The sequence below is a fragment of the Olea europaea genome, chromosome 18, assembly GCF_002742605.1.
Source record: "Olea europaea var. sylvestris chromosome 18, O_europaea_v1, whole genome shotgun sequence".
Taxonomy (NCBI): Eukaryota; Viridiplantae; Streptophyta; class Magnoliopsida; order Lamiales; family Oleaceae; genus Olea; species Olea europaea.
The window spans coordinates 22,145,718-22,170,644 of record NC_036254.1 but is presented as its reverse complement, the minus strand read 5'-3'; the positions used below and the strand labels follow the sequence as shown (position 1 = coordinate 22,170,644).

Sequence of the window (24,927 nt, the reverse complement as noted above, 5' to 3'; positions counted from 1 at the left end):
TGTTTTGGGGGGGGGGGGGGGGGGTGAGTGGAGATGATGATTGGAGTTTTTTTATTTTTTTTGTTTTTTGGTTTTAAATATAATTCTTTTATATAAATTTTTTATATGAAAATGTAAAGTTACACATTTGCCCCTTTAAAAACCAGTCAACAATTAGTCAGACCTTTAATTTTTGGTCAATAACAGTCAAACTAACAATTTCTGTCAATTTGGACTCCGAGTGTGAATTTTTTGAAGGTTTGGTACCTCTGGTGACACAAACTAAAGGTTTGGGCAAAGTCTGCTAATAAACGAAAGGTTTGATACCTCAGCTGCAATTTTCCCAAATAAAATTCACAAAAAAGGTGAAAGGTTGGGAATTGCTACTCTAATTTTCCCTAATTTTTATGTATTTACAAGTTGTTGACTAATATGAATGTCTGGATAGTAAATAGATAACAAGTTGTGGATCTTACGTAAGGAATGGATAAGCCTCTTGATTAAGCCCTCCTGCAACCCCACAATTACATAGTAACACCACTTGTGTCTATGGATTTACACGCTTTTGAAAAAAAAAAAAAAAAATTGAAACATATCTTTCAAATCTTGTGTACGATAAAAGTACATGGACGAGTAGCTTTCTGCCTAATACTTACAGCTCTCGACCTAGTTAAAGAACGGAATACGGTTGGCCGAGCAACTAAAGTGATAAAAAAGGTGATAGCATACAATAAAAATGAACGCAACCAATATATATGTATATATTATCCAGCAAAGTAGGAATTGTTATTGGGTAACATGAGTTGTAGATAAATTGGTTGAAAACAACGCTCTTAACCTTATAAGGCTACCACTGGACAGCACTTTATTTTTTTAAAGGTAGCAGATATGTTTTCAGAAGATCTAATTAGATTGCTAAATATGTTACTTTAGCTGTAAACCATATGTTAATTAATCTAATGGAATTTTTTAGATATTGCAATCAGAAAACTTTTAACCAATATCTTAATAAATAAACAATACCTTGGATTCTCAAGGGACCTTTTTCAAATGTAGTACACAAAGTTGCAATTAAAAAAGACCCATTTCAACTATCAAGTTAAGTAGTATAGTTACGTTGAGATCTAATAGATAAGATAAGTGAAGAAATTTAGTACAATGCGAAGTTTATAATAGCTAACATTCTACAGGCATAATTGTTCTTTCGAATGAAACCCCTTTTAGGCCATGCTCGTTCTTATATGGAGCTGACTTAAGCTTTTTTTAATTGTACTCTGATTCACTCTAATGCTATTTTCGACACGAACAAAAACTTGTTTGGAAACGTCTTGAAATGCAATGCAAAGAATTGGAACTTGGAGTAGGAGTCTCTCAAATGTCCACCTTGGGACTTTCACATTTGAAAGACTAATAGCAACATACTAGAAATTCCTTTTCTTTTCTTATTTTTTCCCCCTTTTTCTCCTTGTCACCATAAAGAGGAAACTTCCTCTTCCCTTCTTAGGCTCCGTACCACCAACCCGTTTTGTGCTATCAAGATAGTGGGTTGGGTCCATGTTTGATTGGAAAGCCTAGTGGAGGATCCAAATGCAGATATAGGAAAATCAAATTTTATCAAACTTAAGGCTTCAAAGCTTAGAATCTTTTCCCAATATCAAAGATTAGTTTCAAAATACAGTTTTTCGGTCATTTAATACTCCAAAAGTTGATCCAACCTTTTAACTTTATCCCTCTATATATTCCCCCATGTGCAACCACCTCCACATAAATTAACTCCAACAAAACTCAACAAAGGGAGAAAAAAAATGGCTACTCCTTCCATTTACTCCCATTCATCTATTGTCATTCAAGAATTCTTGAAGAATTTCCACTCAAGAAGATTGTTACTCCATGCTCCTCTTTATAGTTCACCACCATTATCAACTGTAGCAGCAGTTTCCCCGTCCATTATGGAACCCAGGGACAACTCATTCGATGCAAATGTTGTAATGATCTTATCAGTCCTCTTGTGTGCTCTAATATTTTCACTTGGATTTAATTTCCTCATAAAATGTGCACTAAGGTGCTTGAATTCAGTATCCTCTGATGATTCCCCGTCTGCTCGTCTAGCCAACACAGGAATAAAGAAAAAGACCCTCAAAACATTCCCTATAATAAGTTACACCGGTGATCTTAACCTTCCAGGTCTGAACACTGAGTGTGCAATATGTCTCTCAGATTTTGCTACAGGAGAACGCGTTCGTGTCCTGCCTAAGTGCAACCATGGATTCCATGTCCGGTGTATTGACAAATGGCTGAATTCACACTCCTCTTGCCCTACTTGTAGGCATTGTCTAATTGAAACTTGCCAAAAATTAGTAAAATGCAACCAGGTCAGTCCATCGGCACCAGTAATCCCACCACCCCAAGAAGTTCTTGTATGTATTGCACCTTTGCAACAAGAAGGTTTGGTACGAAATCATCAAAGTTAGGTATATTTAGCAGATTCTATCGGATAAGATGGGATTACGATGTTAAGTTTTTCTTCTTTTTGTTTGCTTATATCTAAGACAAGTAGGGTAGTATCGTAATAGGATGAAAGTGGCAACATTTTGCACTGAGTTTGGACTGAGGCAATTCAGTTTAGGGCCTTTAGAAATTAGTGTTGCAATTGTATATAAAATTGTTTTTTGTTCCTAAACTCTTGCAACTTAAGCAAAGTCGATAAAACACGAATTATTGAGCTCACTATACCAAAGTCTTGTCAAACACTTCAGGGCATGCTTTTGGTACGTTTCAAGAAATAAAAGAAGAAATATGAAGAGATATAAAGGTCATGACAGGTCACTTGAAATGTACAGGTCAATGAAAAGTTAAATGTTATCATGGGGATAAGCCAAGGCAAAAAAAAAAAAAAAGCCGGAAAAGAAAAGAAAAGAAGAGATAAATTATGTGTAGGTTATGCAAAATAGAACATACAAAAGCAATTAATACAATTGATTGACATTATCAACCTTGCATGCTTACTTCTTGCCTGAATTTCTTCTCAATTTACATGTTTTCATTATGGAAATTGTAAAGATGGGAAATAATATCTAGCGTAAATTTGTCAGGTTGGTTACTATCATTTCATGTAAGTTTCTCTTGAAGAATTAGTCACATAATCTAGAATGTTTCCTAAATTTAAACTACACAGGTATCTTTAATGGTGAGGTCTATTGGATAACTACAATGCCGCTTTAACCCATTGGATTGGGTTGTTCAAATGATGTGATCAAACATCATAAAATGATTTTCAGATGATTAAAAGTCTCATTCTATGAGTGGGCTTAAAAACGACACTTTTACTTTTAAATATAATTTATAAATGATTAATAAATTCAGTTAAAGTCAAAAAATAATTTTAATAACGTAATATTACTCATCATTATTCACACATTTCATTAGACCCACTACTATTTATTTTTATAAACTTGGCAAACTGAGGTTTAAAAGAGAAGAAAATTATAAATTTTTTAAGTAAAATTCATAAATTTTGGTGTGCGATTAAGTGATAAAGATCCAAACAATGACAACGTGGCTCTTTATCGAGAAGGTGTTCGCCCATTAAGTTAGTGCATTTTGATTGATATCGACCAACTAGGAAACATTTTGACTGATATCGACCAAATAGAAAATCATAGGGATAATTCTGGAGATTTTTCGAATGAAAAGTACAATGATATTTCTTGCATTGATCAAATTAAGTTAATCAAATGTTATAGAATCACATTTTAAAAGAAATGTTTCTTTCTTTTTTTATTAACTTTCGACAATAATTTTTTCCGACATGCTTGGTTAAGTGTACTGGACAATATTCAACTAGTTAACCAAATTCAGTAAGAGAGTTAATATTGTTGGATATTGTTAAAATTAACAATGAGGAGTGATTTTGGTAATGATGGAAGTGGTCAACTACACACACACATATATATTGTAATTAAAATGGCCATTTTGTGGAACTCGACTGCCACCCAATGCAAAAAATGCTAACCATTGTATTTTGAATTTCGGAGTCATTTTGAAGGGTTTCATACTCTTTTGGCTTATTTTTTGCACATTTTCGTTCATGGTGATTTTATATATATCAAATTTATTCATCAATATCCAAAATCAAAGATTAAATCTAGGTTCATATATTATTCTTCAAAATTCCTTTTCCAAGTTTTGTTTGCTTTATTCAAATTTGGATTAAGAGTTGCTTACTCTACAATCTATTTGTCTTTTGAAGCTTTCAAACATTTATTTCGGTGGCTGCAACTATTGTTTGCGGAAACAATTCACAATTGTGTTCAACCCTTCCATTATGGTGAAATTCTTGTTGCTCGTTTTTCGTAATATTCATCAACTTTGTTCAACATTCTCAAATGATATTTTAATATAGAGAACATGACAACCATGACTATGATAATGACGATGAATCATGACCTTGTGAGATTTGACGAATCGAACTTTACAAGATTGAAGAACAAGTTGAAGTTTTTTCTCACAACCTCGAAGATCTTCTACACTTTGGATTTGGTTTTCACACCAATGTCAGAATCAACCATGAATGACACCGATGAAATAAAGGTTGAATGAAAGAAGAGAGAAAAAAGATAAATTGATATGTAGATGACACATTCTAAATGCTCGATCTGATCGTCTTTATGATATCTACACTAATAAGACATCAACAAATTAAAGAGATATGGAAATTGTTGGAAACCAAATACAAGGCCGAGGAGGAATGTACTAAAAAATTTCTAATTTCAAGGTATTTTGATTTCTAATTTTTCGATAACTTGCCTTTGTTAAGACAAGTCCATGGATTACAAATCATTGTCAATAAAATGAAAGTCGTTAAGATTGATCTTCTTGAAACATTTCAAGTTGGCGCAATCATTATGAAATTGACATCTTCATGGAAAAGTTATAGGAGGAAAATCTTTTACAATTCCGAAGATTATTCTTTGGAAGAGATTAAAAAATATCATTGAATTGAGGAAGAGTCAAGAGCCCAAGATGAGAATGAATATTCTTATGAAGGCACTACCAAAGTTCATGCTATGGATCAACCAAATAAATACAACATGGATTCCAAGAAGAGGAAATCCACAAACCCCAACAAAGATATCAAGAACAAGAAGATATTCAAAGTTTCTTGTTATGTGTGTGGAAAAATCTAAACATGATGCTCGGGATTACGAACAACGTAAACAACCAACGCAAGAAGTCAAAATAAACACTGTTGACAACATAATTACTATTGTGAGCATGGTGAATTCGATCAAAGGAAATGTTCGTGATGGTATGATACATATGCTATGATAGATCCATTTTCAAAGTCTACCAGAAAGTAGATGACAAACACATTCAAATGAAAAATGAAATTCAATCAAAAGTTGTTGGTAAAGAAAACATTGACTTTCAATTCACATCCGGAAAGAAGATCACACTGATAAATGTCTTACACATACCGAATATGAATAGAAATTTTGTAAGCAGTGACTTGTTAGGAAAATCATGAATTAAGTCCAAATATGAGTTGGACAAACTTGTACTTTTTCAGAATGGTGTATTTGTCCAAAAAGACTATTTTAGTGATGGAATTGTTAAACTTTGTACTATTGACAATGATATTAATAAAACTACACATTTGAATTATGTTGTTGAGCCTATTTCTTTATAACATGATAAGCTAGGATATATTGAATATTCTACTTTAAAAAGAATGATTAAAATCAAAATAATTTCATGTGAAAATATAGAATATAATAAATGTGAATTATGTGTTAAGTCTAAAATTATTAAGAAACAATTTCATAGCATTGAAAGGACGTCTAACTTGTTAAACTTAATTCATTCCGACATATGTGAATTAGATGGAATGTTAACTAGATACCTCATAACATTAATAGATGATTATTCTAGGTTTTGCTATATCTACTTAATGAAACATTTAATATGTTTAAGATATACAAAGTTGAAGTAAAAAAATCAATTAAATAGAAATATTAAAATTCTTAGAAGTGATAAGGGAGGTGAATAGTTCTCTAGTGAATTTAATCTTTTTTGTAAACAACATCGTATAATATATCAATGTAGTGCACCTAGAACACATAAACAAAATGGTTTGGTCGAGAGAAAGAATATGACATTAGTTGACATGATAAATGTTATGTTATAAAATGCTAAGTTGTTACCTAACTTAGGATGAAACTTTATTGTGTGCGTCACATAGTTAATAGAATTTTTTTCTAAAAAAAAAAAAAAATAGTTTTCTTCGTATGAATTGTGAAAATAAAGAAAACCAAACATTGGTTATTTAAAATTGTGGAGGTGTCTTGCTTATAGTAAAAACGCGAATCTTAAAAGGACTAAGTTTAGTTCTAGAGGGATCAAATGCGTTTTTGTAGAATATGTCCAAAATAACAAGACATATCATTTATTAAAACTTGAAAACTAATGTTATTGTTGAGTCCCATGAAGTGGAGTTCTTTGAGAATTTGTTGTCTTCAAATAATAATTCTCTGAGGGAACCTCAAGTGGAGATTCCTAGTGCATTTTGATTGATATTAACCACATAGAAAATCGCACGCATAATAATGGAGAAATATCGAATGAAAAATACATTAATAATCTTGTATCAATTAAATTAAGTTAGTCAAATGTTATAGAATCACTTTAAGAGATATGTTTCGTTCCTTTTTACTACCTTTCAACAACATGCTCGGCTAAATGTACTGGACAATATTCTACTAGTTAACCAAATTCAATAAGATAGTTAATACATTTTTCAAAAGGGTTGACTAGTGAAGTTTACATAAATTTGGTGGAGTTAAAGATTTGAAAGTAAAATACTTACTCAAAATGTTACTATAAAAACTTGTTGAGATATAATTGGACAGTATTTAAAGGGACATTTGTTTCTCATTTTTGTAAAAATGAGAATAAAAAATATAGTCGTTATGAGTCCTACACAAGATATAGAAATTCAAATTTGATGACTTGATGTTATGGATAACGATAATATTTTTCATTTTAATGGGGAAATAATGGCAAACAAACATGTGCTAAATAAGAAATAAGTTGAAATATTTTTTATAACACTATACCGTAAAGTACTATTACTAGAGATGTTATAAATGATTTTGATTGCTTTCAAAGTGGTCCAAGTTCTCCCACTCACATATCTTGGTGTTGATCAGTCGCAATCTCAATGCCTTCCACTCCAACACAACTAGTAAGTAGTCTTGAGTAAATTTTTCTCGGTTTGTGTGATATAAGTACATGTCCTTTGCCAATTGCATGTACGGACGAGTACAACCAACCACAAATCTTCCTTGTTTGATATCCATTTTTTAATATTCATTTTTTTTCCAAACTCATTATCAATTACACACTCTCTCAATAAAATGATTTTATATGTAGATCTATCACTTTTTCGTACTTTTTATCCACACATTTTTAAAAATAATAATAATAATCATCATCACAAATTTATTCTAAAAAATCTCTACCAAATAAGAACCAAAAGCATTCTTTTTATTACATTTCAAAATTGGGCTTCACTAGATGAATTCAATCATAATGTTGAATGGTGGGCATACTCAATATCAAGCAAGTATTTGAACCAAATTTTTTTACCAAAAAGGAAGTTGCAATATTGAGTGGACATGTTAGATATTGTGATTACTTATTTATCTGAAAGTAAAATTGAAAAGATAAATGAAACATCTAGAAGTACTTCTTTGTTGAATAAAAACAAAAGTACAAACTCAAATGAATTATATATTGGACAGTCCACATATTAAATTATTTAGCAAAGCAAGAAGATCACAGTATTTTAAACATACTGAAAAAGAATGTGTTTCAAAATGTGATAAAGTTGGCCAAGAAGGTGTTGATAAGGGAGCACTTTTAATATATGTTTGAACAAGTGTTTCTATGTGTTTATAAACACTGATCAAAAAATGTTTTTGGTAAACTATTTTTTGTATATACATTTCAAAGAATTCACATCTCTATCACTCATTTACCCATATTTATAAACACCATGCTAGACATAGTTTTTTTTATTGTGTCAAGATGATATATAAAAGTCAATCATAATTAGCATTACTGTGTATATAGTATTGTAGAATAAATTATACGCATCAAATTTGAATGATGTTGACCTAAAAAAATGCTCTTCCAACGGTCAATAGATCACAATTCCTCTCACGTCCATATGAGCCTTGTTTCTGCATACTTTGACAACATGTTAGTAACACGTGGCCTTCTCCAACGAAGGTGAAGTTGGCCGCACGCACTCCGACAATCAAATAGGTTGAGTTGTATATAAGAGTGTGGGAGGGCTCTAGGCGTGAGCCTCCCATGTAAAAGAAGGTCAATTTTGCAAGTAAAATTTGATGTGGCTAAGTTATAGTTTTAGTCTAAACGTGCATTATCTTTGGAATAACGTCAAGTGTGAGTTTTTATAGTAGAAGAGGGTGATTAATGATCGTTAGATGAAGAGACTCGTAGTCTCATCCTAGCAGATGGGGCATCTTGTCTTAGGCATCAATTAGTCAAACCTAGACTCAATGTACTTAATCTTGTAACCATTTGTAGCCCTGAGCCTAATATGTAAGAATAGACTTGTTGATTGAGTGCAGCCACCTATTCGGTGAGTTGTCACATCGCCCATTTATTGCAAAATCTTGTATAAAGATCTTCTATATAAAGCCTCTACCCATCTCGGTGATTGAGTGCAGCCCTGAGCCTAATATGTAATAATAGACTTGACTTGTTGATTGAGTGCAGTCACCTATTCGGTGAGTTGTCACATCGCCCATTTATTACAAAATCTTGTATAAAGATCTTCTATATAAAGCCTCTACCCATCTCGTCTCATCTAAAACGGTTTGGCTCCCATGGAGGTTTGCTTATAGGGGTTTGACGATTGGTTCGATCAAACTACCACTTGTGCATAATGAAGTAGAGTGAAACCTAGCATGGCTACTACTTAGCAATGTTTAGCACCTCGTTGGAAGAGGTGTAACAATAACCCCTCAAGTCCAAGGATGAATATTAATAGATGCGTAGACTTTAGAGTGTGTCATATAAGTAGATATCTTTTGAAGTAGTTTATGAACGTGTCTTAAGGCGAGGTCTTTTCATTTGAGCAAACTTTTTGAAGTAGATGAAGCCTGGGATAATGTTGAATTGGAATTGTAGAACACTTTGTAAAAGAAAGAGCTCATTGGTGATAAGGCAATTATTGATAATGCTTAATAGAACTTGGTAAAGCCCTTTGTATAAGGAAGAGCCAATTAGTGATGAGACAGTAATTGATAAGACTGAATAGAACTTGGGTGAGGCCCTTTATATAAGAAAGAGCCTATTAGTGATGAGGCAATCGTTAATAACGCTGAATAGAACTTGGACAAGGCCCTTCATACAAGGAAGAGCCCATTAGTCATGAGGCAGCTATTGATAAATCCCTTTGTGGATATCACAAAAAACGTAGTTGGCCTCCTCTCCGCTTGTGCACGTAGGAAGAGCGATGTAAAACTTTTCTTGGATAGCACCTCGTCTTTGAGCACATATTGGGCGATCCTACGTCTGAGTTTGTGGGCCTCTTTCTTGTCCTCAGGTAGCGTCTGGTCCTAAAGGAAGGCTATGATTTGTTGCATCCAAAGAGAGTTTCCTTCAATCCACATTACGTAGAGGGCCTGGAAAGATGTTCAATTGGTACTACTTTGAGCAAATCTGAATCTTTGCTGCTGACTAACTTCGATAAAACATTGGCATGCATGTTCTCGACCCGAGGTATCTGGGTTAATTAGAACTTCTCAAAGAATGGAAGTGACTCCATCGCCTTTTTGAGGTAGGATGCCATGCCTTTTATCCCTTGCAGCAAAGTTTCCATTGATTTGGCTTACCGCCAACTACAAATTGCTATTAACCATCGACCTCCTTACCTGCATTTCTTTTGATAGCTTGAGGCCTGCCAGTAAGGCCTCATATTCTGCCACATTGTTGGAAGTCTTGAATCCAAACCTTATCACAAAAATGAGCAGCTTGTGCCCTTCGAGGCTTACCAAGATTACCGCTGCTCTCGAGCTAGTTTCACCAGAGGATCCATCTACAAAGAGGCTCCAAGCTTGGGGATCAAGTGGTTCTATTGCCACACTGATATTCGAGACTTCAGTGAACTCTACAATAAATTCAGTCAAGGTCTATCATTTTACTAAAGTCCTTGGTTTGTATGTAATGTCTAATTTACTTAATTCCACAGCCCATTTCATTAGCCTCCCTCGAGATGTCAAGTTTTTTGAGCACTTACTTGAGTGGAAGGTTGGTTAGTACCTGAATACTGTGGGCTTAGAAGTAGGGCCTCAGTTTTCTAGAGGCAATCATTAGTGAGTAAATGAGCTTCTCCATGTTCGTATATCGTGATTTCGCTGATGAGAAAGCCTTGCTTACATAATAAACGAGGAGTTGTATTCTGTTATATTTTCTTACAAGCCCAGAGCTCACAACCTCTGCTAATATAGCTAGATATAGTAAAAGTGTCTCTCATCCCTTGGTCTTAGAGAGGAGGGGACTTGCCCCAAGTTCTTCTTCAACTCTTGGAAAGTCGCCTCGTATTCCTCACTCCATTGAAATATTTTCGCCCTTTGAGGGTCTTGAAAAAATGGAAGGAATCTATCGGTTGCTTTCGAGATGAACCAGCTTAGTGTGGCAAGTCAACCTATTAGACTTTGCACTTCTTTAAGTTTGCCGAGGGACCTCATGTCCAATAGGGCCTTGATCTTGTCTTGGTTCAACTCTATACCTCATTGGTTGATCATGTAGCCTAAAAACTTTTTTGAGGCCACGCCAAAGGTACATTTTAGCGAGTTTAATTTCATCCGATATTTCCTCAAGATATTGAAGGTTGTCCCTAGGTGCTCGACATAGTTTGCTGCTCTAAGGCTTTTCACCAACATATTATCAACATTTACCTCCATCGTCTGGCCAATGAGGTCGGCAAACATTCTGTTGACTAGTCTCTGATAGGTAGCCCGTACGTTTTTTAATCTAAAAGACATAACTTTATAGCAGTAGAACCTTCTATCTGTGATGAAAGAAGTGTTTTCCTTATCGGAAGTGTTCATGGGGATTTGATTATATCCTGAAGAGGCATTGAAAGTTCAGGGAACGTTCTACAACTACTTGGAAATTCACGGGAATGCTTTACTATGTCAAATTCAAATTTTAGCGTTACCAAGTTTACGTTTCAATTTATCGTTTGACATTACGTGCAGAATTAATACAATTAATTGTAACAAGTCACAAATTAATTATTGTCTAGGTGATTAAACATACACACTCAATTAAACCTATATTGAATTGTCGGTTTGCGTAAAGTAAATAAAACAGTAACAACATCAACTCATAATATGATGACGAAAAAACCCCAACGTGGGTAAAACTCTGGGACCAAGCCAGTAGTTTTCGCTATACCAATCCAGCCAGTACAAGTTATGCCAAACTCCGTACCAAGTCAGGCCCGCTGTTCCAGTCTCACGATCTACTGCCGTAGATACTGCTAGTCTCCTGCTAGCTTCCCGATCTATCTCCTGCAGCCCAATCTGCTGTCCAATACAGTCTCCTAGTCTCTAGCTGATTGTATCACCAAGTGGAATTCCAAAAACCTCCTGTTCTTGTCCAGTTCATGCGCTTGTCGTCCTCCTCTCTCAATCTCCCAATGAAAGAGTCCCTTCCTCAATAGATGAAGAAGTTCAAGTGTATAGTCTTCACAAATGGTGATGATTTCCCCAACAGTGAATTGCCCGGATCACAAGGTGTTTATGGATGAATTCCTTGTTCAATTCTGCCTTGGATCACTTGAGAAAATATTGAAGATGATATCTATGTAAAACACAATATGGCAAATCTCTCTTTCACGTTCACGGCATTTGTATTTATAGTTGGGGGCAATTAGGAGTCATAGGCCGTGTCAAACTTTCTAGAAATCGAAAATACAATTTTTCATATAATACTGTCGCTCGAGCGAACAGCAAGCGATGCCACTTCGCTCGAACGAACATCGAGCGACGAGCGAGCGACGACCATTCTGCTTCCTCTAGCTCGAGCGGTGGCAGGGGAAACAGCTAGCGAACTTCCGACGCCGCGACCTTGATTTGAACCAAATACTCAAACCCTAGTCCCTACCATCTAGCTTTGTTAAATTGCACCCTAAGTCCCTGACTTTTATAATATTGTACAATTGAGTCCCTGACTTTTACAAATTTACAATTTAGTCCTTTTGTCCACAGAATCGCCAATTACACCTTTAGACCTAGAAAACTCCCCCTTTGGCATTCTGTGACAAAACTCTACAAATAAAGTCAGGACAATAAAAAATAAGTCGGGACTTGACAACCAAAAACTAAATTACCCAGTAAACCCAATCACTGAGTCTTGCATTCCTTCGTGTACCTGTTTCCTGAAATTCACAAACTCATATACCCAGTGTAAAAGCACGTGATACAGGAAATATAAAAATTAATTAAAGCTCTTAATCACAAATCAACATAACAGTTTGAAACGTGATATTGATGCCAATCAAAACACCAACTAAGACACCAGCACCACTAAACATCAAAACTCAAACAGATGGATGTGCTATGGAATGCAATGCAATGCTCCTCCCTTACTACAAGCTTTAATGTTTTTATGCAGTAGGTAAATGTATCTATGCCTCTCCCCAACGACCCTTAAACATAGCAATGCAATGCAAGTCATAACAATCAATGACGTCATGTGCATGCATATGCAGTCGCTCTCCTATGTGTATGCTCAATCATTATTTATTTTTAACTTTTTCCTCAGTTACACATTTCTCTCCCCCTTTTCTCACAAATGCTGAAGGGACGTACATTAAAGCCAGGTCGAGCAATAACACATAATAATCAAAAATGCAATTGATAGCGTGCAAAAGCAAAATCAACAAGTAGTATAACTCCCCACATACTTAGTTCAGTTCAGAATAGAGTAATAATATAAGTGATTCATGTGTGTAAAGTGTCACTGATCCAATGCAAGCAGGACTCCAAACCTTAATTTTGTGAGAAGGGACATGTCAATCACTACTAATAAGTATGTTCTCCTACTAATGAGAGTCAAATCATGTAATGCGTAGTAGGACCTATACTTATTATGTTTACTTATCTCCCCCTTACTATGAGCTTATTTGTTTTTCAATTTTTCTAAATATTTCTGCTCATCATATTTTTCTCATTTCCCCAACTCATTAATTTTTCATCTTAAATGCAGGTTCTTCTCCATTAGACGACTAAGATGACCCCTGTAGCGAGTTTTAGGCCAGTTAACCCAAATCAGTTGACCATAGGTACCAGGTTTTAAGAGACCCCGCAGGCTTAATTGCTCGAGTTAAATAGGCCCCGAAGAAGAACATTAAGATATGAGCATTTAAAATTGAGGGAAATTTTTGGGTTAAAGTTTACAGAAACTGGTCAGTTCATGTTCAAAGTCACCCCCATCAACATGTGAAAGCCATCCCAAATCTCACACACGCGATAGCATTCCACTAACAAATTCATAGTGTGTGTAGTGCAGATAATACATGAAGGCACTTATACATATTAATCCAACTAGACCTAACCAAGCAATGAAAATTATTCTACAACTTATCAATTTTAGCTCCTACATTATACAACGTGCAAGCTCCAAGTCATGTGCCATGCTGTAAAAATTTTCATAACCAGTTATTTTTGTCTTTTTCAAATTTTCAATGTTTTTGTGTTTTTCGTTTCTCTTAAAATGAATGCTCCACATACAAAATAAAATAAAGTCAAGCACATAAAGACAAAAATAAACATGCATGCGCCAAAACTCGTAGATAAAAATGCACATGCATGAAAAATAACAAAACAAAAATAAACAATATACATGTGATGCATGCAACAACTATATGTCAATTAAGAGCCAAGCATACATCAAAAATACCTAATCAATTAGGTATATAAGTGATCTTTCATTTAAGAACACCACGATCTCTAACCAAATTTGGGAGATTGCTTTTCTTCACCCAAACCTGTCTAGAGCGAGGATTGTTTTCGGACAGCTGTGTCACCAATTAAGTCAAACGATTCACTTGATCAGTAAGGAATTCAATCTGACCAATAGACACCTGATTTTTGTTCTTTTTCAAGCCCAAATCTTTCTTATTGTTCAAGCAGTAATAACACTTAGGGAGGATGTGACCTAACTCTCCACAGTGAAAACATGTAGGGATAAACCTAGGACCTGTGATATGCTTACGCTGATTTCTATTCCTAGGGCGCCGAGTCCTACGACATCTAGTAGACCTATGTCCCGAAGTTCCCACAACATTTGGTGTGGGGTTAGTCACAATGTTTGGCTGGTCAGTAGCATGAACAAATGTGGTCTGTGATGTACTACAACATTCAGATCAAAACCTAGACTTCCCTTATCACCAGCCGGCTAGCCTATTCCTAAAATATTATCTAGCCTTTCAGAACTGCTAGAAAAGGCAAGTAACTGAGACCTAGACAACTCTAGCTCACTCTCAAAGTGTTTAACCTGAATAGCTAAGGTCTCATTCACAATGCTTAGCTCACTTACTCTCCTAGAGGACATCTCATTCTTACTGGTGAGATCACTAACACGGCATCTAACTGTTCCTTCTCTAGCTTAAGCTCTTTCACTTTCTTGCTCATTGCCTGATTAGTGGCTAAGATCTTGAGGCTTTCCTCATACATCCTATCATAGGCTGTTTCTAAATCTTCAACACTTCCACTCTCACCATCAGAATCTTCACTACTATATAAGTCCTCTGTCCTTCACTCCCTTGATCGGATCTACTTTTACCCCAAGCAATGAAGGCCACATATTTTTCACTCTCCTCACGGTTGGATTTCTCACTCTGATTTTTCAAGCTAGACTCATCATCAGTGAGAGTAGTATTCATAGCCTTCTCTTCAAATCTCTTAGCACTATAACACTCATTCCTCACATGACCGAAACCGTGACAATTATGGCATCTCACGGATTTAGATTTCTTCCTAGATTCACTTAGGCCACCTCTTTGTCTTTCTTGAGGCTTCTTCTTATTCCTAAACATTTTTTGGAATTTTTTAGTTAGGTAGGCCATCTCCTCATCATTGGGTGAATCAGAATCAGAAGATTTCATTCGGATATTCCTAGCTGTTTTTAAGGCTATGAATTTTTCCTTAGCTGGATTGTCTAAGGTCAATTCATAGGTCTGGAGAGATCCAACTAACTCCTCTATCTTGATAGTGTCTATGTCCTTACTCTCCTCAATTGCCGTAACTTCAGGCCTAAAACACTCAGGTAAGGATCTAAGAATTTTTCTCAATATCTTAGGCTCAGGGATATTCTCAGCTAGGTTGAAGGACGAATTTACTATGTCATTTAAGCTTGCATAAAAGACATCAAACATCTCGTCGTCTCTCATTCTTATCTCTTCAAATCTAATGGCCAACATCTGCAGCTTAGAACTCTTAACTGCCTGAGTTTCCTTATGTGTGGTTTCTAAAATATCTCAAACTTCCTTTGTCATCTCACACGTGGACACTCTCCTAAACTCCTCGAGGGAAACTGTCATAAATAAGGCATAGAGGGCTTTGCTATTTAAATTACAACTATCCAATTGAGCTCTAGACCAGCTCTCGACAGGGGTAGGAGTAACTACACCATCTATTGTGGTACTAGGGGCTGACCAACCATTTACCACAATCTGCCTAACACGCTCATCTAAGGATTTCAAAAACATCCTCATTCTCACCTTCCAATACGCATAATTGCTCCCATCAAAGTAGGGTGGCACATTTAACGACATACTCATCTAGACTAATGTAAGGTCAGGATTCGCACTTAGGCTCTGATACCACTTGAAAGTTCATGGAATGTTCTACAACCACTTGAAAATTCACGGGAATGTTTTATTATGTCAAATTCAAATTTTAGCGTTACCAAGTTTACGTTCCAATTTACCATTTGACCTTATGTGCGGAATTAATAAAATTAATTGTAACAAGTCACAAATTAATTGTTGTCTAGGTGATTAAACATACACACCCAATTAAGCCTATGTTGAATTGTCGATTTGCGTAAAGTAAATAAAACAGTAACAACACCAACTCACAATATGATGACGGAGAAACCCTAACGTGGGTAAAACTTCGGAACCAAGCGAGTAGTTTTCACTATACCAATCTAGCCAGTACAAGTTATGCCAAACTCCGTACCAAGTCAGACCCCCTGTTCCAGTCTCACGATCTACTTCCGTAGATACTGCTAGTCTCATGCTAGCTTTCCAATCTACCTCTTGCAGCCCAATTTGCTATCCAATACAGCCTCCTGGTCTCTAGCTGATCGTATCACCAATGGAATTTCATAAACCTCATGTTCTTGTCCAGTTCCTGCGCTTGTCGTCCACCTCTCTCAATCTCCCAATGAGAGGGTCCCTTCTTCAACAGATAAAGAAGTTCAAGTATTTTGTCTTCACAAATAGTGATGTTTTCCCAACAGTGGATTGCCCGGATTATAAGGTGTTTATGGATGAATTCCTTGTTCAGTTCTACCTTGGATCACTTGAGAGAATATTGAAGATGATATCTATGTAAAGCACAATATGGCAAATCTCTCTTTCACGTTCACGACATTTGTATTTATACTTGGGGGCAATTAGGAGTCCTAGGCCGTATCAAACTTTTCAGAAATCGAAAATACGATTTTCCATATAACACTGTCGCTCGAGCAAAAAGCGAGCGACGACCATTTTGCTTCCTCTCACTCGAGCGGTGGCAGGGCGAACAGCTAGTGAACTTTTGGTGTCGCGACCTTGATTTGAACCAAACACTCAAACCCTAGTCCCTACCATCTAGCTCTGCTAAATTGCACCCTAAGTCCCTAACTTTTATAACATTGTACAATTGAGTCCCTGACTTTTACAAATTTACAATTTAGTCCTTTTGTCCACATAATCGCCTATTACACCTTTAGACCTAATAGGCATCCATAAAACTCAATGTACTTAATGTTGTGACTATTTGCAAACCTGAGCTTGACATGTAAGAATAGATTTTACTTGTTGATTGAGTGCAGTTGCCTATTAGTGAGTTGTCATATCACCCATTTATTGCAATATCTTGTATGAAGATCTTCTTTATGAAGCATCTACCCATCTTGCCTTATCCAGAAAGGTTCGGCTCCCCATGGAGGTTTGTTAATAGGGGTTCGATCATTGGTTTGGACAAACTGTCACTTGTGCAAAATGACGTGGAGTATGGGCCTAGCATGGCCGTCACGTGGCAATGCTTAAAGCCTCATTGGAAGAGGTGTAACAAATGACATAATGTCCATCATTAAAAATATCAAATAGACTTGTATCACGTCAAAATTTTGTAAACTATAAATATAAGTATAGGATTCTATAAACACTTCTAAAAATCAACTTTTCACCAATCAGAAACGAATTATCTATTGGTAAAAACATTAAACTTTTAACTAAAAATCAACAACAGAATTTCCATTGTTAAAAGTGGTAGCTTTTCACCAACGGATATTTCGTGTATAATGTTGTTGTTTAATATGTGTACCATTTACCAATAGCATTTTCATAGGTGATGTAATTCAAACTTTTTTTTAAAAACTGTGTCAACCTTTCATCTACGAATTTTTCGTAGGTGAAGAGCGGTACATTTATCAAAGAAATTGTCGTTACTAGTATTAATCAAATTTAATAACTAAAAAAATCAAATATTCTCCTACGAAATATATGTAGGTGAAGGGTAATGAATCTTTTCAAAAAGAAGTTTCAGCCTCTTTACCAACGACAAATCCATTGATGATATTAATCTGTTTTATTAATTAAAAAGTTTTAATCACTCACCTATTAAATATACGTAGTTGGAGGGTAGTAACATATAAATAATTATCTATATAGTAATACAATATAATACATTCAAATTAAATGTAAAATACATTCTAGTGAACTAAAGAAATTATTATCTCACATCAAAAGTTCACAACAAAATCTTTAAAAGAGGAAATTACAGAAAATCAGGTACTAAAACATCCAAATTCAAAATTCAGGGTTGAAATTTATTTATGCAAAAATCAGGTATTATATATAATTAACCCACCCAATTCAATTAAAAACCCTAATCATTTCCCCCCTCTCTTCATTTCACTCACTCTCCATCTCCCTCTCGCCACTACTCCTTCTCTTCATATTCCTCTCTTCATCTGCCTAACTCCATCTCATGTCTTCTCTTCGTCAGATGCCGTCGCCATCGGAGCATGTCGTTGCTGGAGTACCCTTCGCTGGTGCTACTGTAATGAAGAAGCACCACGTTGTCGCACTTTTCCCTAATCACCATGAGCTGAGATAGTGAAATGAAATCGCAAAGCAGATCCACCACTCCGGTGGTAAAATGAAATCGCCGGAACACTGTAGCAACCCACACGAAGCAAAAGTAGTTTGGGTTGATGGCGATTTTGTGGGTTTGGACGGTGTTTTGTGTGGTGGTGGTGATGGCAATTTTGTGGTGATAGATCTAGCGATTTGGGTGGGGTTTAGATGGTGTTTTGTGTGCTGATGGTAATAGTGTTTGTGTGGTGGATGTTTTGTGCTGGTATTTGACCTCTATTTGACGCATGTGACCAATTATTTAGTTATTTATGACCAATTGTTTAAGTGTGACCTAAAAATTTGACAATCTATGACCAATTAATTTGACTTTAAAGTAATCTGAGACCTATAAATTTTGGATCTGTGACCTACAAAATTTTAGATTTGTGACCTCAAAATAATCTGTGACCAATTAATTTGTCGATATGTGATCAAAAAATAAATTTGTGATCTATAATTATGAATCTGTGACCATGAATCGTATAACTGTGATTTTATTATATTTAATTAATAAATATTTTCAATTATAGATACCAGAATTTTGAATTTTTGAACTATGTACCTGATTTGTGAATTGGTGTAAACAATACACCTGAACTATGAATTTTTCCGTCTTTATAAATGTTCTCTATAAATTAGTGGTTAAACAACTTTTTGGGTCTTTTAATTCAGTAGGTTAAAAGTTAAAAAATATAATTATTATACCATAATAACAATAATAAAATAAATAAATAAATTTTTTTTTGCCATCTCTCGCACCTATGCCGTTATTTACTATACTGATTTTTACCAATTGTAATGATAAATATTTACCAACGGAAAGTCACTTGATAATGGTTAAAAATTTTATCAAAAAATTTTCGTTTGTAAAATGTTTACACTTTACAAACGGGGATTCTGTTGGTAAAATGTTCACACTTTACCAACGAAAAATTTATTTGTAAAATGCTTACTCTTTACTTACAATCGATTCGTTGGTAACTATCAGTGACCTTTAAATTAACAACTAATTTGTGGTTGCTAATATTTCATTGTTAAAGAGTAATAGCAACGAATATCATGATTTCGGGAACAAAAAATTGAAGCTATGCATTGTGTAGTGAAGCTCATTGATTCTGTCAAGGATTGGTAAATATTTTTTATGAAGATAGTATTCGATAAAAGTTAAAATAAGACAATATAAAACATATTTCACCAGATTGTGATATTGACAACATTGACGCAAAAAAATTGATTACCAAATATACTGATTTTCATTTACTAAAATACGTGGGAGTATCTGTACAATCTTTTTTTCGCTTGAGCTTAATCTCATTGAATTTTTCTGAGAAGATGTTAACATGGCAACATCTAATTACTCCAAATTCTTTGCACTTTTTTCTTTCGTTTTATATTTTTGTTTCATTAAATTTTTATCAAACAAGGATTTGGCCCTAATTATACCTATAAATATTAGATTTTTAATTCTTAATAAAATACACACTTGAATTTTAACTCTCTTTATTTTATTCCCCTCTTCCTAATTGTCACTGGATAGTATTAGTATTCTACTATGCCTACTTACAACTTGTTTCAGCCCCATTCCTTGAAAAAAAAATGCATTTTTGAATATTAAATTGACCTTATTTCAATCGCATATTTTCAATAAAATAATATTATACGCAAATTCAAAATTTTTTCTTATTTTTTAACCACACATTCCCACCAATACATTGTTCAAAAATGCAATTTTTTTTTTTTAATAAAAAATGGGACTCAAACAAGGGCTTAATTATACAAAGTAGGAAAATAATAAATTTATTTGTTCCAGTGCTATAATTTGTGTATTTAAATTATGAGTCTTTTCTTCCAAGAAAGTACAAGTGAAAACACTAAAGTTTTTTATTTCACGCTCAATTTACAACCTTTTTTCACGTTCGATGTTCAATGAGTAATGTTACTTATATATTATTGTGTACATAATGGTATACAAATATATGACATCGAAGAGAGAGAGAAAGAAAGAGACAAAAAGAAAATAAACTCAATTATTACAATATTTTTCTCCATTCCACATCATCTATTTATATATCGTTATGTACATAATGATGCAATAACATTGCGCTTGTTCAACGCCATCATTATAAGGGGGAAATTGTGATATTTGAAAAGAAAAAAAACCAAAATTGAAAGTGGGATGCAAACCAGGATTCTGATTGGGTTTTTGATATCTTGTCAGTGAAAATGATTTTCTTGCAGTGCAAAAGGGCTTAACATATTTTGAAAGTTATCATATTTTTAGCAAAATTCAAAATATTCCCGAGTGCGATTAAGTGAAAAAGAAACAAATAATGATAACGGGGCTCTTTCTCAAGTACGTGTTTGCTCACTAACATTAGTGCTTTATGATTGATACCAACTACTCGAGAATCATTGTTAAAGAAACAAAGAAATAAATTCAATGTTATTTCTTGTACTCATCAAATTAACTAAGTGTTATATGATAGATTCAAAGACTTAGTGGAATGTTATCATCTCTATCATATGAATGTTCATTCAGAATTATTTATACATGGCATGTTTTATAAAATGTATTATACAATATTAAGTAGAGTAAAAGCAAAACATATCTGAACAACAATAATACGATGTTGTAACCACTAATACATTACATCGAAAACATTAATTTTTACAATGGTAATATTTATATGTAAAACCATAGAGATATTAATGAAGTTTTTGGTACGTCGGATTGTACTAAATATAACGAAAGAAAAAAATTTCATTTTATTTACTATGTTGTACAGTGCAATACTCTTTAATATCATGAACCAAACATGACTCCAATGATTTCAAGGCTTGCAAAGTGGTCCAAATCCTCCCACTTGCATATATTGGTGTTAATCTGTTGCAATCTCAATGCCTTTCATTCCAATACAACTAGTGAGTGGTTCTAGGAAAACTTTTCTAGTGTTGGGAGGATTGAAGTGGATGTCCTTTACCAATTGCATGTACGGTCAAGTACCTCTTACGACAAAATCCTATAGTATCTTCTTTTTTAATCACGTTTCCAAATGGGCATCACTAGTTGACTCAATTACAAAGTTGAATACATATATATTGCACATATAGTGAATAATCATGTTCATTATAAAGTGCAAATGCAACATGTGGCCGTGCCATAATTCGCTAGTCGTGCAATATCTTTTGCGTCACTAGAGCAAATCCACCACATTGATTTATTGTGTAATTATATTATTTGTGAGGAGTCTTTAAGGACAATTTTAAGCTTATTATCAATCCTTACTTCCAAAATTACATAATTTTGTGTAACTTGTGAAGTGTAGAAAATGCAAGGTTCTTGCTACTGCCTGAATGGTGATTTTGTTGCTTTGATCAAATAATCAATTAACTTCAAAATTAAGAAGACGCGTTGCTAATTAAAGGAGTATTTCAAATATGTTACTCTCTTCTGAATTAAGAAAGTTATTCAATTATGCAGGGCGAATACCAAGAAAAGTCTTATGTAATTAGACATTAGTAGGCAACATGAATATAAAGCAAGTAGCACCGTAATCTTATTTTTTACTAAAAGCAAAATGTTATATTGCATGAAATACTTACCTTAATCCATTTCAAAGTTAAAGTTTCAAAAGATAAATCTTTTGAAGTAAAAATCAAAAGATACAGGCCCCGTTTGGTAGGGATTTTTTGCCCCAAAAAATTGATTTTTTGACCGTTATTTTACTATTCAAGCTGTAATTTTTGACTTTTTCTCCCATATGTGGACCCCACTTTTCTTCTAACGGTCAAAAAATCAATTCTCAAAATCCCTACCAAACGGGCCCACAATCTTGAAGGAATAATATATAGAAAAAAAAATTACCAACATATTTAATTTTTGGACAATTAGAGAAGATCACAAGATTTTTAACAAATTGAAAACGAAAAAGAAAAAAAAAATGTGTTTGTAAATGTGATAGAACTGTATCAAAAGTGAGTTGATAAGGAAACGCTTTTGGTTTTTGGCTTGATTTACTATATCAAAAGTGAGTTGATAAGGCAATGCTTTTGGTTTTTGGCTATCAAATCAAGCCAAAAGGCATGGAATTCTATCACTTTAACTCATTTGGAATTATATAAATTTAGTTCAAATACTTAGTCTATCACTAAGGCCTTTTCATAACTATATGCAGAGAGAGCGCCCTATGAAAGTTTCGTATGACTAGTTCAATATTCTCTTTAAAAATTGCAAAAATAGAGTTGTATCAAAAGTTCAACGAGGGAGTTTCCGGCCTTGTAAATGTTTTTCATGGCAGTCGATTAGCAAATTTTAACAACCCTTGTGCTCGCGCATTATATATTGTGTGTCACTTTAATTTTCTAGAACATCGCAATATGCTCATTTTAAAAAGAACATGACCTCTCAAATTCAACCAATGCCAATGCTCACTAATAACATAAAGAAACAGAACTGTAGAATATCCACATTTTAGATTGTGTTGCTGTGTTTTGTGATGCTTAGCGATATTGAGAAAAATTGGTAATGTATATTTGCAGTCCCACCACAAGAAGAGAGATAAGCCACTTTGCAATCCTGAGAAAGTTAAGTGCAAATTACCATATTGGGCCTTACTTTTATTTGTTTATACATAAAATAAAATAATTATGGAACTCATAAAAAAATATATGTGACTAAAAGGAGACTAATTTATAAAAAGTTTTACGGGTTGTTGCTACTTTAAGGCTTAGGCCATGTGGTTTTTGGGTTATGCTATAAATAAGGGACGTGTGGCAAAGGATATTATTGTGTATTTCAGCACCAATAATGCATTATATATGTTTCCCTCACAAAAGAAACAATTATTATCTCGTAACCAATAATGCATTATATATATTTCCCTCACAAAAGAAACAATTATTATCGTGTAACGTGGATTATATTATGTTGGACAGTGCTCCATTGAAGGAAGACGAGTTATACTGGAGACCTAGCTTTTCAAGATTCCCTACCTAAGTACTAATTTTTCACCAAAGAGTTCGAGCATATGCACCTAGGCAAAGAAGAAGTGAAGGTTAAATCTTATTTATCCATCAAAGTCAATCTTGTTAAAAGTGATAACACAAATTCTTATATGTTGGTTATCTATTTCGATTTTATTCGATGTGTTTGTCCCTTAACACGCCATCAAGATGGTTTCTTATTTGAGCACAGCAATCTAGAAATTCGAGTGTTAGTATGAGATTTAGATTAACCAAGTTGCCCCTTTAAACTTAATGAATTTTGGTACCGTATTAAAATTTGAGAATTCATCTTAAAATGTTCAACTTTATTAAGAAGAGTAATCCAAGTTTATATACGTTGATTATTTATTTCATGATTATTCGATTTGAAATTTATTACTTAGCAATATATATTGTTCGATTTCATTTAGAATTACGCATATATATTATAAACATAATTTAATGACAAATAAGAAAATAAACAGAATGTAATGATAAATAAGAAAATCCATAAACATAATAAAGCTATACCCTTTTGAATTCTCTTATCAGGTTGGATGCATGCATGTAGAGAAATAATTCATCCTAAAATCACTAGTTTTCTTCTTGTATTTAAGATTGTTACATATAATAAAACATGTTATGTCTGAGTTGGTAAACACATATGAGTTGACATGTTTCCAGTCCATAATATTTTTTTTTATTTTTTTTATTGCTATTAATCGAATTAACTCTATATTTTTCAACTATTTTTGGAATTTCTATACAGGTTAATTTAGGAGTATTCTGGAAATTCTACTCTCTTCATGTGTCTTTGAACTTTTCATATAGAACTAAACACGTTCATCAATAATCTTTACCACTAATCAGTATAAAGTGCTTCAATGTATGTCTTTTGCTGTGTGGGTCTACACAGCAACATTGTTAACTAGTGTAATCCAACCCACAAAGAGACAGGGTCCAGCTCCATGTTAGTATTTATTAATGAAAAATACAAAAGCAAATCTTAATTAACCCAACCCCCCCACCCCACCCCACATATCCGTATATTACACCTCGTGATACCGAGATATCTACAATTTGCAAAAAATAAGTCCTTTTAACTTTCAAGTAGTTCAATCTTATTCAAAAAGATATTATATTATATAAAAAAGGATATATCATCCAAATCTTAGGCACAATTAGAATATATAAGCACGCAGCTTTCTTTCAGGCAACATGTTTAATATTTATAACGCTTTGCCTGGTTAAAAAAAGGTGATAAAATAAGAGATTGAAATGAATGCACAACAGCCATTAGCAGCCTGAGATTACTTTTTGTAAATATATGTATGTATAAATATCTAGAAAAGTATATAGGAATGTACTTTACGTGTTATTTAGAGGGGTAACTAGCTTGGTTGAAAACAACGTTCTCAACCTGATAAGGCTACCACTAGACAACTGCTAATTATTTTATGGTAGAAGATCTAATTAGATTGCTAAACATGTAACTTCAGCTGTAAAGCACA

The 24,927-nt window shown here is 34.0% G+C and overlaps 1 protein-coding gene across 1 annotated transcript; it reads left to right on the top strand.

Annotated features, from left to right (window-relative positions):
• Positions 1-1,738: 1,738 nt before the first annotated feature.
• Positions 1,739-2,659, top strand: LOC111366518 (RING-H2 finger protein ATL78-like). The gene has a single exon (XM_022987258.1). It carries the CDS (start codon positions 1,785-1,787, stop codon positions 2,448-2,450), a length of 666 nt encoding a protein of 221 aa, XP_022843026.1. The 5' UTR covers positions 1,739-1,784; the 3' UTR covers positions 2,451-2,659.
• The last annotated feature ends 22,268 nt before the right edge of the window (positions 2,660-24,927 follow it).